Here is a 14,673-nt window from a genome sequence, read left to right as displayed (position 1 = left end):
GAAAATACACAACCTTAAGCAGAGGAAGAACAGCAGTCTGTGTTCAGGATGGAAGAAAAGCATATGCCAAGACACAGGCCTGTTCAGGACATTGCTACAATGTCATTTCTGTTGTATGCTTCTGGAAACTGCTCTACAGAGTCCTGCTCTGCTGTGGTCCCTCTTCATGTCAGTTCCACTAATTTTGAAATGCAAGATTAAAATCAGGTAGCAACAGGGCTAGGCAGAAAGCATCTCAGAATGCAGTTAAACCAAACTGTTCACCCCGCCTGTAGGGATATCTGCTTCTCCCCAACTCAGCTGGACCCCAAGGGGAGGAGGTAAGAGTAGCAACTGCTACTACTTCACCTGAAAGGAGAGAAGGGAGAATCCTTAACTTGTTCTGGCGATTAGAAGGAACAGCTTTAGGTTTTGGGAAATAGAAACCTGGCAGTAGCAAGAACCAATACACTGTGATCTAGTTAATAGCCCCAACAAGACTCATCTTCATTAGGAAAGGACTATGAGACTGATGAGAGCCCAAGGAGTCACACTGACTAATTTGCCAGAAGCAGTGGTGACTGCCCACTGGGATGGATGGCTGTACATCTCAGCATCGTGAGACCTGACAATTTCTTGAGGTTACAGTCCAGGGCTGACAAGCTTCAAGACAACCCCTTGCTTTAGCCCATGAGTCCCCCCCCAGCTCTCCATAGCCGACAAACTAAAGCCCTGCTGCTCTCAACACCACTGTTACTGAAGCACTATTATCACTTGAGAGCTCCTGCCTGAAGGGTCCAGTTGTACACAAGCACTTAGTACGACAGGGGAACATTTAAAAATGCTTCTCAGTGAGATCATTAAAATGGAAAGAAACTTCCACTGTAGTTAGAGAGTCAGAAGACAGAGTGGTCCAAGAAGCAAGCTAGCTGGTACAGAGCAGGTCATACCATTTCACTGCTCCATGCTTCAACATTCACAGCTATCAAACACAGAGGAGAGAAGCTGCCCTCTATAAAGCTTATATAAATCTACAGATGGAAATTGCAAAGAAAAGCTAGAGCTTATTATGTAAAGATCCTGCTCTTCTACCACACAGGGCTACTTGAACAACAGTCCTTTTGACCCAAGGGCAAGACACTCCTTTCCTCTATACAAAGTTCTTTCTCCCAGTTAGGGCTGCCCTTGGAGGTTTTGCAGAGTATAGAACAGCAGGTTTTCAACAGCCTGCAGGATCTTTAAATGTTACCATTTGCTAAAGAGAAATCACTGAATTATATTTGCTCTGACTCAGGCTGCCAGAAGGGTGAAGGGACACCTCCATCCATTATGCACCTCCAATAAAACATCACACAAGTGAGAGAAGATAATAGATGCAAAACAGCAGGTAAGCCTGCTGCTCCTATCCTAATAAGCTGAGTTAGGCAAAGAGCAAGCTGAGATGGGGAAAAGCAGAACACCAGCAGCACGTGGAAAGGTTCCTGCCTGGGCCTTTGCATATGAGCAGTCTGGGTGAGCAATGGCCTTTTCCAGACTCTGCATACCAGCAAGTGGAACATCACCTCCAGTCCACCTCTTTCAGCTGTACGGGACTCAAAATAGCGTGGTGCTCTCCACAACAAGAGGGAAGTGTGGCATTTCCACTGCTTATTATGGGATGACAAGCTCTCACAGCACCACAGATCCACAGTTAAGACAGATTCCTCTTACTGCCCAGTTCACAGCTACTTTGCTAAGTCACAGCCATCTCTGGGCTCACCCTGCCCCAGAAGATGGAGACAAGCAATGTCTCTCGACTATGGCTGGGCTTTGCTGGAGCTGTTACCTCTTGACACCTTATTAGTGCAAGTTGTGGTTCTCACACGTCTCCAGCATCTCAGAACAGGAGGTGGTTTGCGAGAAACTGCTTGGTAGAGAAGCAGCAGCAGAGCTAAGGCAAACAATGCCTGGGTCTACTTTAAAAAGACACCTAAATGAGAGAGAAGGCCCTTGCCTGCTCCCTAACTCAGTTCCTCCATCCACAGTTCCTGCACTGTGACCCTGGTAAGAACTCAGAAGTAATCACTAGAGTGGTTGTAAGAATAGGCCAAAACAGAGACCGAGATCAGCTATTCTCGCTATTTATGTCCTCAGTGCTCCTTCACACCCACCCATAAAGCACTTTAGCTAGAGGAGAACATGGAAACTGGCAACGGAAGGCCAATGAGCAGGACCCTGGACTCTTACTGTTCTGGTAGCTTCCTCAGCTAAAAGCAAATCAACCCACCACCTTCACTCAAGCCTACAGCCAAGCACATCCCGACACAGAACCCGGCCTGTACCCGGCCCTTCTTTGCCTTTTCTGTCTGGAAGTTTTGACAGAGATGGGAAAAGAACAGTCTCATCTTCTTTAGGTGCCCGATTCCAGTTGGAGAAGAGTTTGTGCTGATATTAAAGATGTCAGCTTCCACGTGACTTGTTATAAGGGATCCTGGATGACAGTGTAGTGGGCAGAGGAGTCTGTTCCAGCAGGATCCTGACACTGCAAGAGGCTGCTCTGCTGCTGTTTCTCAGGAAAATACAGTGTTTTGTGAATCAGATCTTTGACAGCAGAAACGTTGCCTCTTTCTACAGAAAAGAAAGACAGTTGTTAGGGATTCTCAACAGGCAGTATGAAAGCCCCTCTTCCTCAACAAGTACCTAGAACTCTAGTTCCCAGCACATCACCTGCCAGCAGCCCTTCCTGTCTTTTTTCCTGTACATGCTTCACCCTTTCTGCACTCACCCACACCCAGCTGCTGCAGGAGACTTCCAAACTCTGGGTCACAATCCAGGATTTTCAACAGGTTGGTGGACTCCATTCTCTCCAGCTGCACATCCCAGTAGATGTAGATCTTCTGATTGAAGCTGACATAAACCAGGCAGGGGCTGTTGCTTCCTCCTTTGCATGCATAGAGGCCTGCAGAAAGCAAAAGGGTGGAGATCTGACTACTTCCAGAAGGACAGAGAAAGCAAATATGTAACTTCTCACCATGAGGTACCAAAGATGTTAGCAGAAAGCAGCGAGCACCTAGGGTGAGGGGCACAGACACAGACTTGAGTATATGAAGTCCCTTTGAGACAGTCCAAGAAAGTGTCTCTGAACTGTTATTCATGGATGGAGCTTGGGGATTTGCAAGCTGCTTCTTGCAGGTTTGAGAGAGGGGACTGAGCAAAGCCAAGGCTCAGGCTGGTTCTGTGGGGCTCCTTATCTCCACTTGAGAACAGCTTAGAAGTCTACAAATTAAAAAAGCAGTGGGGAAGACAAGAGACCACGGTAACACTCCCCAAAATGACAGCAAAAAAAACCCCAAATCATCACAGACAAACCTCAGCATCACCTCCTCTCACCCCCTACTTTTCCCAGATGTCACCAGAGGAAAGACTAGCTGGGCCTTCTGCAGTATACCCACAGGGAAATTATTCCCCGGTGCAAACGGACAAAGGATTCCAGGACTCCCAGAGACAAGTAGTAGCTTTGAGGGAGAAATGCTGCAAGGGCTGGCTTTGCAGTCAGGCTCCCCACCTGCACAGAACGCACTGACATTCTCATCTGCTTGAAATCTGGCAACAGTCCGATTGTGGTCGATGATGTACGTCTGACCATCCCATGCACAGGCAATCACCTCCTCATGCCCGTTGCCCTGCAGGAACCATAAGATTGCATATTAGCACGGACATCAACTATTCCCAGAGGCAGTCAAGAATCTTTCCTGCTTGTTCAGAGACAGAACACCAATGTCTGAACAAGATGTCACTTTTGGACATCTTGTCTAGACATTTCGTACTTGTCCAGTCTTTCTGCACTTGCAGACCATCTCTCTCTTCTCTATTGTAATCCTTATGTATCATAAGAGCTTGTAGACAATCAGGGTATTAGCAGTGTGCAAAACCATTCAACTTTGCAATGAGATAAAAGAGCAGCTGGGGGACAAAAAAGTTCGTAGCAGGATGCTGGGCTCACTAGGTCAAACAGGCAGACACAGCCACCCTCTTACAGGTGGATAGACTGACATGAGTGCAGAACGCACCGGCAGAGTCAGAGCACTCTGTGTGTCATCCTGAGTAATCCCAGCCCTTTTCAGCTGAGTCTTACTCCCTCTGCCCTTCCTAAATTCACACACACAAAGCCATGTTGAGTTTTTGTCTTCATCCCTCCCAGCCCTATTCACACACACTCACAGTTACATCCAGTTTTTCCAGAGCAAACAGCTGATGATCAACCTGCACAGACCAGAGCAGCTTGTCTGCTCCCTCCATGAGTTTCAATGTCCCTGAAGGAAAAAAAAAAAAAAAATAATAAAGATTGTCTCGAAAATATTAAAAGGGAACAAGATGTTTGCTAACACTGGGCCCTGCACATTCCTTCAACACTTAAGAGTCTGCAGGCAGAGGGTTGGGCCCACGGTACAGGCTGTGGTTGATAATAACACAGTCTCTGTTCTGTGAAGAACAGCAGTCCATTGTCATCACTAACCGGAAACAGACAGGAAAAATGGCAGCAGCCCTGCTAATTGGATTGTGCTCTAAGGCAAGAAGAAAACTGCCCCAAACAGGCTCCCAAAGAACAGTACATCAACAGATCTCACATGAGACAGTGAGTAAACTAGAAGCTTCTCGCCATGTCCCACAGATCATGTGATCTCAGGACAGCACGTTGACAGGTATCAGCCGAGAGCTGGCTGGCTAATAGCATGGGCATGGCCTCTTGGCTGCTAAAACCACACTGGACACTTACCTCACACACCATTTTTCTATCATCCAGAGATACTGTGATAGTACTGGGGGCGGGGTGGCGGGTGGGCATGAGACTGGAACATAAACATGAATCTATCCTCACAGTGCCCTCCAGCCTCAGTAAGGCTTATGAGTGAACCACAGTGAGGCAGGAAGCCTTGTCAGATGCAGAAGCTTCAGAGTTCATGCCCAAAGAATAATCAGAAATTCCCTAGCAGGACATCATTGGGCAGGTGGGTATCTGGCCCAAACAGGCCAGGCTACCTATCTGGGAAGAGAGAAGCACAGCATCTTGTCTCCACGCTGTTGGTTTCTGGACAGAAATCCTGCATTCAGCTCATTAGATTCAGTTCTACTGCAGCCTGCCCTATCGCTTCTCAGTCAGGGGCACAGCAGAACCTGGCTCCAGGCCTGCGTGAGACCAGCTCCTCCCTACCAACACTCAAGTTCCAGCATCCATTTTCTTTACTGCTTTTGGAAACAACCCAAGTCCCTTCCAAGTACAAGGACACATCTCTGCTGTGGTTTAGAGGCTCCTGTCTACATGAATGGCACTGTTGAATTGGCACCTCAAACACTTGTTTGACCATTGGGTAAGCAGGCAACTTGGGAGTCAGCAGATGAAAGTTCTAGTCTCACTCTCCATCTCAAGCTTTCCGTGTGTCTTTGGGCCAGTGACCTAGCCTTTTCATTTTCCCTGCTGCTCGCTGCAGCATGGCTTTAATACTTCTACCCCCTTAGGCCATGGAACCATACATACATTAATGTTTGTAAAATGCTTTGAAATCCACAGATTAATAGATTGTAGCAGGGGAGAGAGAAAGGCAGATATTAGTAACAGACGGAAAACACAACAGGTTTCCCGGAGAGAGCAAGCATGTGCAATATCAGACCCAATTCAATAAGGAACAGAAAGACAGGCTCAGCTTTAATATTTTTCATCATATCCTGGTTTTTTCACACACCTGGTTTGTGGGGGACTTGCTCACAGTGACAACTCTTATCTTGGCTCCTGTATTAGCTTTCATGCCTAAATATGATACAAATGCCTACATATGATATAAAATTTGTCAGCATATATATATAAAAATGCCTATATATGATATAAAATACGTGAGCAGAAGGAGTCTTTGAGTCAAATTCTCTTGCCTTACCCAGGAAGCATTTCTGAAGCCCAGCTCCCCATTATTTCAAACCCAAAAGCACTGGGCTCCTGGTTTTCTGCTTTGAATTAGTGACAGACCTTGGCTGCCCCACAGGCCTTTCTTCCAGGACAGTGGTAGGACTTACCATCCAGTGTGCAGAGGGCAAAGAGACCTGAGCCACTATTCTCACTGGAGCAGCCTGTAAGTACAGAAGAGAATTACAGGAGTTGGTGCTGTTTTATGAGCATTGTCCCCTCCCTCCCCTTGAAAAAAAAAAAAAAAAAATCCAAAACAAGTTGATCCATCCTGCCTCCTTTTTTTTCCCAGCCTTGACACTTTGCTTAGCAGGTATCTGCAGATTCTTGCAACTAATCATACTTCATGCTGGCTTTTATTTGTAGGGCACTGGCATCTCAAAACCCAAGACCTTTCCTTTGCACTGATACAGGCACACCTGGCTCTGCTGGCTGCTCCTACGAGTCTGTCTGTACCACATATGCACTTGCAGGCCCATGACACTTGCAATTTTAGTGGACTGCATCACATCCTCTCCAGGCTCCAGAGATGCACAAGCACAGGCAGGACCATCACAAGAGACAAACTGAAGAACAGCTGAAGCCAAACAAGAGTATTACAACTGTACCCTCACTGTTTCTTTCAAGGACAGGAGCATAGCCTTCAGCTGTTCTGCAAAGGTGCAGGGGGAAAAGAGAGGTCCTGCCAGAAGGACAAAGCGTCAGTCACATTAGCACAAAAGCACCTCCATGGCAACTCCTGAATGAGTCTGTGGAGATCATGCTACCAACTCTATTGTTTTTGCTACAGCAAAACTGCACAGAAGCTGTGATCCTCTCCCAGCAAACACTGGTCAGATGCTAGAGAGCCCTTGCTTTATGAGCAGGTTAGACATGTGCCTTCACGCTCAGCAACACACTCAGCCCTGGCCTTCCTGGGCTATGCTTATACAGCTGTGAACTTCTTGCAAGCAGCGTCCTCTCCAAAGCCTGTAAAACACGGTTGTGTGCAGGACAGCACTGACAAATATAACTAGTTAAATCTAAAGAGAAGACTCCCCTGACCACCGGGCTGCGTCAGCCCTTCAGTACACTCTCTACCTAGCCAGCAGTCAGAAAAGACATGCAAGGTCAGGTTTTAAAAGTGATATCACACTTGGCAGGGGAGGATTGGAGCTATATTCAACTACAGCTGCATTTAATCCTTTCAGTGACAACATAGGAGAGAGAGTGGCTCCCTGAGGTCTGCAAGAATCCAGGAAACCTGGTAGTCAGACACAAGCCAGCAGAGCTTACAGCAAATCGGCAGTTTCCCCAGAATGATGTAATACTGCAAGCCTACCTCCACTGCCCATAGACAGCTCCAAGCTACAATACCCTGCACACTCCCAGGACACAGACTACCCTATTTCCGCAGATCAGCTTAAAGCAGTCAGCTGGTTGAGCGCTCTATTGCCCCTAGCTGACATTCATCCAGACAGGCTCTGATCCAAAAGATCTGCTGTGTCCCCCTTACAAACTGGTCAGCATGGCACTCTTCAGTTGTTTCATTACTGATGGTCCGGCATCAGCAGGCTTTTCACAGCCTTCTCTTCATCCCGTATTCTGTGTGCCTTCATTTTTCACAGACACCTCTCATTAGATGTAAGGCTTTGTATGCAGTGAAATAATTGATTTCGTGCTCTGTTGACCATGTTGCTCATAGCAGCATCCGAGATGCTGAAAACATGACAAGCTTAGGAACCGGGGAGGAAGGGCACTCTGGGGAAGAGGAGGGGTTTCAGTGGCTTGCTCTTCTCCCCCAGCTCTAACTACATTGGACAGCCTAAATCATTCTCAGACAGTGCTGCAGGGGGTAATACTTAGACAAAGCAAATGCAGCTGGATTCCAGCCAACTGCAGACAAGAAAGTGATCTGCATTGGGAATTTTCTGCCTTCTTGTATTATGCCCATGTGCTCCAAGGGGGAGTGAAAGCTGCTTATTTTCCATAGGTACCCAAAGCAGGGTTCAGCAGGTGCACCAAGCACAGGTAAGAGCACAAAGCAATTACACAAGAGAAACAGTGGCAGTGTGTAAGAAAAGTCTGGACACAACACCAGTATCAGGGCTGAGAGGAGCCAGCAGCTGTGGAGAGTTTAGACAGCTGAACAGAACACACTGGAAGGAAACAGAGGACAGTGATATAAATGAAATATGGAAGCAGCTCTGGAGGGGCTGGGACTGCACAGGTGAAGGAAGAGCGGGATATAGCTGCCAGGTATCGGGAATCAAATGTTGAAAAGCACAAAAACAAGAAAAAAGATGAGGCTGTGGAAAGGAAGAGATGCATCTAGGGAATAAGAAGGCATGAGCTGCAGCCATTGAAAAGGAAAGATCAAGGACATCTGTAGGAGCAAGGCATGGCAGCCATTCAGGATGACTAAATGCAGGCCAGTGGATGCTGCAGAGAAACTGTTGTGCTAGGTGAAGAGTAAGAGCTACCTAGGGAAAGACAAAGGCTATAAAAAGTTCAAATGCAAATATCCAGCTGTCTTTCTTTGTAAGCTGGCTAACAGAAGCTGAGTTCCCTCTGTTCTTGCAGCTGCCTCCCACTGTTATTTTTCAACCACGGGAAATCTGATTTCATGCTGGACTGATGTACTGAAAAACTAGCAGGGGCAACTGTTGGGCCAGAGTCCCCAAGCTCCTAATCTCTCACCTCGGCCAATGCTACCAATTAGATGAGTGGAAACATTCTTGTTGTGAATCCGTCCAGATGTTTGGTGTAGAATAACATCTCGAATAGGGGCCTCGCTAGGGAAAAGAGAGAGACATCAGGGAAAGGTTAGGGAACCACGCCTGGGACTGTGCCAGAACAACCTCAAGAGCAGTGTACTCCAAAGCTCTACAAATCCAGAGAATGATAGAGTTTGTGCATAGGTTAGCCCTTTAATAGTACAGGCCAAGGAAAAGAATGCATGCCACTCCAGGTATGGAACTCACTAATGTTTAAAAAATGAAAACAGAATGATTTGACACATCAGGAAACTGGAAAGGGCTCAAAAAAAAGAAAAAGTGTCGGTAAAACATGTATTCCAATCAAGGAAAAAAAACCAAACATTTTTATCATTACTGTCATGTAAGCCTGCCTGCTTTTCACTCAGGAAGTGTCTGCCCAGGGTTGAACAGGTTGGTCAGAGATCATGCCTGGGCCTGGCTTCTGGCTAGGAGGGTACCATTCCACTCAGGTCCCTAAGACATCAGGGAAACCTGCCTAGCTCCCCTCCTCCTGCAGTTTTCTGGGTCTGCCTTCAGGTCTCACAGAATACCACAGAAGCACCTGAATTCCCCACAAGGGTCCCTCCAGTGGCAAGGACGATAACTTTACTGCTCATCCCACTTGCTCTGGTTGTGAGTTACAGCACTGGCTGCCAGGGCTCTCATTAGGAAAACCTCCAATTACCTCACCTGGAAGAAAAAAGTGAATGAACCTGAGGTGTCATCCCGGGCTTCAGACTAACTGGGCTTAGCCCAGCCTTTCGGTTGCTACCCTTCCCACCATTAGACAGGTCACCAGATTGCCTACTACTCTTTCTCTGGAGATCTAGGTCACTCATTTCCCTGCCTTAGCCCCCAGTACTGCTGCCCTCAGTGAGCTGGTTTTGCCACTCTCCTCGGCCAACCCAAGGAGAAGAGAGTGGGATACAAGGAAAGCAGTAGTATTCATCTTTGTGATACAGGCATGAAGAGCGTTCATGGAATCTTGGATGCAGGTGAGCTTAAGTCATGAACTCCCAGCAGCACAGCAGGTCACTGAAGCAAGGACAAATGACAGCACCCTCCCTCAGACAGGTGGTGCCCCCTTGTGACGGGCATCTACAGCGGAATCTCCTCATCTATCCCATGCAGTAATGCTTTTCACCTGCTTGGGGCAGAGTTATCTCTTCCCTCTGTCGTGGACTGCTGCTCAGAGTCCCAGGTGCACAGCAGAATGGCGTAACCGCAGCCTGGCTGAGACACCATCATCTCTGGTGAGCCATCAGGGCCTGGGTTCACAGAGAGGCTGTCCACCTATACTGGCAGAGGAAAAACATGGACAGAGTCGAACTGAGAGCTTTAAACACCTCAGAAACACCTGCTGTGCTCCTTGTACCTAAACTTGAATATGGCAGATCTTCTGATAGAGCTGAGCAGGAGCTGAACAAATTCAGCTAGAAGCAAAATGTCTAAGTTACAGTAAAAGGTTATGTTTCCCTACCAAAAGCCGCTTAAGAACATACTAGTATTTTCCACTAATGCTCTCTAGTTGTGCGAGAGCAACTGATTGTTTCCCAGACCAACCCACCAGCTGCTCTACATGTATAGGACAACCACTGGGTGAAACTCCTTTCAAGCCATCAACACAACAACTGCTTTGTTCATAGGACAGAGATTTTGTGCTTCTTCCCTTGGGATAGCCACCTCTTGAAGACTGTATGACAAGTTCTGCTCTGAACATCCTGTTTCCTTACCTGACCTTCTAGCAGCCATTTCTTCAACAGGAGCAGCTGCCCAGAGATGTGGTCTGAATTCTCCGACAAGTCCTCCCAGCGGAAGGCACGTACCACCCTGTCAGTGTAACCCACCACCAACTCACACTTCCCATCTCCATCTGCAGGGAATACAAGGAGATAGATGGGCGCTCTCAGGCTTTCATAGCCCCAAGACCCCCAACATTCAGAAACCACTGTGCTGGCTCTCATCAGGCAGCATCCCTGAGGATCCCAATCATGTAATGAGAACTTGCACTTCAGGAAAATTCCTGTTCTCGCTTCTCTCCTCCATGACTTGGCTGTGGTTTGTTAGAGCACCTGTTTCAGCAAGATGGTAATTTCCTTCTGTGAGTCTCACACACTTTCTCTCTCTCTCCGCCACCCCCCCCCCAACTTACTCATCCTGCACTCCCACACCAGCTTCCCAGCTCACCAATGTCACTGATCAGCATGACCTTGGTGTTGGCAGGAATGTGTTGCTTGAACACTGGTTTCTGCTCTTCTGCTGCTGCCAACTCATGGTGGCCTGAAGCATCTGGGTGTTTTGAAGTTGGAGAGGTCAGGTCAAAAAGATGAAACCAGCCTTCTGCACTCACCGCCACCACAAGATTCTAAGAGGGAAGAGAAAAACCTTTTGATTCTTCCTCTTCTAAACTGCAGAAGCTGTCTCACAGCAGGGCAAGGGAAGATACGAGGCTAGGTCCATCAAGATCAATGACTGCTACAGAGGGAACAGGAGAAGGTTTTTGGCCAGCATACAAACTACTCAAGTACTGCAGGGTCCAAACTTCTTGTTCACCCTTGTCAGACTAGGATATCAAGCTGGTGTGTGCACACAATCCCCAAACAATGTGTGGCTTTCTCAATGCTCACTTCAGCTCTGCTCCCCACTGGAGCACCCATAGCTACAGTATTTTAGGCAGGGTGCCTAAACTGGGACTTTTGGACTCAGTGGATCTGGTTTAACCCTCAGAAATAGCAATCCAGCAAAAGGAGTCATATTAGACCCAAAGGAATTTGCTTGGGAGTCTAGACTATTCTGTGGCTCAGTCTTCTTTAGACGACCTTAAACGCACCCAGCCAACTGGCAGAAGGGCCATGGCCCACAGCAGGGACCAGCACAGAGCAGGGCAAAAGCCACTGAGGAAAAGGAGCAACCCTCAAACCACCAAAGCCTTGTGGTGCTCACACAAGGGGACATGCAAATCAATGGTGCTTTCTGAAGATAGGATGGATTTCCTTGCTTCCTAAAACCTGCTTGTGACAGGCTCACAGACAGATACAGGTTATATGTAAGCAGAACAACAGTTTTAAAACAGTAGTGCTAAAACTCCATGAGCAAGGGCGGATCCTGGAGAGCAAGCATCTGCAACTTGTCCTCCTCCACACTCAGGATGTGACATGACCCTAATCTCCTCAGCACCTACCACATGCCCTACAGACACAGCTGGGAAGAGTTTGGCTGCTCTCACCTTTCCTTTATTGCATACATCTCCCACACCAACACACGTGAGCTGCAAGAGAAAAGAAGGCCATACATGAGAGAAGGCAACCCAAAACAGCACCTTGGGATAAGTCTCTGCCCTACCCCCTCTCTCGAACTGTCTCTTGAACTCTAAACAGCCTTTTCAAGGACAAAGAGAGCAGAGTCAGGACAGAAACACATCTGCCACACAACTGCCCAGAGCCCTGGGGCAAAATCCACAGTGCACAGGAGCAGGGTCAAGGTGGACAGAAGCCCAGTTCCTGTGTTTGTTCAGTACTTTGCTCATCACTCTTCGCTTAGGGGGCTAGCTGTGGGCAAAAAGCAGGGTCTTGCATAACTACATGAAAGGCAACAGAACCAGTTCTGGCTGCCATTCCCCTCTGGCCTACATATTCCTAGGCAGTGGTCAAGGACAGCTGGCTGCACATACACCAAAAGGCTCAATCATTTAAAAATTTTGTCAAGAACTGACCATTCCTTGGCAAGATCGCACAGCCCAGGGTTTGCTGTCATCATTCTTGTAAACACAGAGTTTCCCATTGGTGTCTCCCACCACTAGCTCGTTCAGCTGTACAAGAGAATTAGGTTAGTAAGAAGAAATTCACAATTACAGTAACAGTATTCCCACACAGCAATAATTACAGAATTCATATCTAAAAATCACTCTGTGGGAAGAAGCAGCAAAGCAAAACAAGAGTTAAAGACACAGCCTCAAATCAATAGGAAAAGTTTGGAAAAAAAAAAATAGAAGCCCTAATTTTACTCTTGCAGATAAAAGAGCTGGAGAATGTCTCCTTAGTGCAACATCCCATTATCCACTGCTTCTCTAGCCATGGTTTCAGAGCTGTGTCACTGACTCTTTTAACATCCTGCTCTGCTAATCATCATCATCATCACCCCCCCCCCCCATCTTGCTTCAATCTAGATTGACTTGATTTTTCGTGAACCACCTGAAGAAGATGATGGCAATGAAGAAAATGTAATCATCCAGAAACAGGCTGCAAGAACACTTACAGTAGATTTACACTGGATGTGCAATCTCACTGATGAAGGGGTAACAGTCTTTCAGAATGGCAATTATTTTGTTAAAGATGACTGTTAAAAATCACCACCCACCCCAGCTGACGAGCCTACTCCTACTGTCCCATCTTCCGCATCATGCCTCTGCGTGTTTAAATTGTGTGCATTTCATAACTCCCTGCACATTACCCCACATAACACAACTTCTTATGGGAAAATTTGTTTTATCATCTACTGCATTGCTAGCCATGACGCTTTTCAGGAGAGCAGGATAGGGCTGTAATAAAATTTGACTGTTGAGGAGAAGAAGGGACAGTTTACATATATCTGCTTAAGCTAACCTCTTCCTTGTTACAGACAAATCAGACCCATCACAAACAACTGTTTGTGGGGCTGACAGCAACATTCCCGATGCACATCCATCCACCATACAGGTCAAGAGACATTCAAACTTGGCTCTACCCTGTTTGCGATCCACCGTGCCCCAGCAAAGCGTTTCCCCACATCTCTACGTTCCCACCACCATGACAGGACAGCGCCTCTCTTTGGGACCAGAAGTTAAGCTCCCTACTAGCTATACATCACCCAGAGCCCGCGCCAAGGGCACCTCGCACGTCTAATGGCGATGGAAGCGCTGGCCACCTGCAGCCCAGAATCACCGAAACAGTCTGCAAGGGACCTCCGGGGGCCACCTGATCCAAGCCCCGCGTCTCTGACACGGCTCAAGCGCCCGCCAAGCTCCGAGTCCCCCGAAGGGCGGAGCCCCACCGCCTCCTCCAGACACCGGCGCTGTGCCGCACCACCCTCTCGGCGCTTCCCCCCCGCCCCGCTTCAGCTTCCTTCGCTGCGACCGCTGCCCCTTGCCCTGCCGCTGCTCATCTCCGAGAGCGGCGGGGCGGCGGCTGCGGGCAGCCCCGGGTGCTCCCCAGGCCGACCGAGCCCGGCTCCCGGGCATCGCGGCGGCCGGCCGCTGAGCTCGCTCCAGCCCGGGCCCAGCAGCACTCCGCCTGCGGAAGCACCGCCTCCCGCGGCCCGCCGCCACGGGCCTGCCCCGGGGCCGCCGCCGCCACGCGAGGGCGGAGCCCGCCCCGCCCGCGCAGGCCCACGGCCGCCGCCAGCCCCGCTGCCGCACCGCGTCGTTGTCGGCATCCCCCAGGCAGATGGCGTGCGGGAAGAGGCTGCCGCCGAAGTCGAGCGCCACGCACTGCACGTAGCTGACGGACCGCATCCCACCGCCGCCCGCAGAGGCAGAGCTGCCGCCGCCGACCGCCGGGCCGGCCGCCAGCCTGAGGCGACGGCGGGGGGGGCAGCAGCTCCACAGGTACAAACGCCGCCGGGGCGCGCAGGCGCAGAGCGCGCGAGATCGAGGGGCGGGGCTCCCGGGGGGGCGGGGGCGGTGCCGCGCTGCTGCCCCGGCCCCCCGGCGCGAGCGTTCCTCGGGCGCGAGGCCCCGCCCCCTCCCGCCCGGCGCCGAAGCGTCTCGGAGCGCGGCCCCGCGCAGCCGCCGCGGCCGGGGCGAGGGGGCGAGCGAGGGCCAGGCCAGCCTCGCCCTCCGCGCGGGGAGACGCGGCTTTTGCCTCTGCGCCCTGGGCAGGCGGCTCCCTCGGCGCCGCGGCCGCCGCTTGCCAAGCGGGAACAGCGGGCAGAGCGACGGCCAGCCAGGCCGCAGGCCCCACGGCCGGGAGCGCGGCTGCCGCCGTGCGGGATCCTGCTCGTCCCGACAGCAAAACCGCTTCCCTGCCGCGCGCCGCGGTTCCTGGT

At 49.7% G+C, this 14,673-nt stretch overlaps 2 protein-coding genes across 2 annotated transcripts in view; one reads left to right on the top strand and one right to left on the bottom strand.

Annotated features, from left to right (window-relative positions):
• Positions 1-14: 14 nt before the first annotated feature.
• ITFG2 (integrin alpha FG-GAP repeat containing 2) lies at positions 15-14,179 on the bottom strand. The gene is made up of 12 exons (XM_087763764.1): positions 14,045-14,179; positions 12,365-12,460; positions 11,879-11,920; positions 10,840-11,017; positions 10,386-10,525; positions 9,797-9,945; positions 8,594-8,688; positions 6,025-6,078; positions 4,180-4,271; positions 3,524-3,641; positions 2,744-2,917; positions 15-2,586 (listed from the first exon to the last, which is right to left on the bottom strand). The coding sequence occupies exons 1-12, from the start codon at positions 14,138-14,140 to the stop codon at positions 2,438-2,440; spliced, it is 1,383 nt and encodes a 460-aa protein (XP_087619890.1). The 5' UTR covers positions 14,141-14,179; the 3' UTR covers positions 15-2,437.
• TCAF2 (TRPM8 channel associated factor 2) overlaps positions 14,096-14,673 on the top strand; it is a 51,334-nt gene continuing 50,756 nt past the window's right edge. The window contains exon 1 of the mRNA XM_087763761.1: positions 14,096-14,233. The gene's annotated coding sequence lies outside the window, so the exon portion shown is untranslated. The remainder of the gene's footprint in view (positions 14,234-14,673) is intronic.

This window comes from Nipponia nippon, unplaced genomic scaffold (assembly GCF_047370975.1).
Source record: "Nipponia nippon isolate SJK-2023a ecotype South Korea unplaced genomic scaffold, ASM4737097v1 scaffold_3, whole genome shotgun sequence".
NCBI classification, from domain to species: Eukaryota; Metazoa; Chordata; class Aves; order Pelecaniformes; family Threskiornithidae; genus Nipponia; species Nipponia nippon.
This window is presented reverse-complemented; position numbering and strand designations above follow the sequence as displayed.

Excerpts from the sequence above, each read along its gene's own strand:
- ITFG2 (XM_087763764.1), bottom strand. The coding sequence starts at position 14,140 with ATGCGGTCCGTCAGCTACGTGCAGTGCGTGGCGCTCGACTTCGGCGGC. Across the intron at positions 11,921-12,364 it reads TGCGATCTTGCCAAGGAATG|CTCACGTGTGTTGGTGTGGG; the intron begins GTCAGTTCTTGA and ends TTTCTCTTGCAG. Across the intron at positions 11,018-11,878 it reads ATGTATGCAATAAAGGAAAG|AATCTTGTGGTGGCGGTGAG; the intron begins GTGAGAGCAGCC and ends CTTCCCTCTTAG.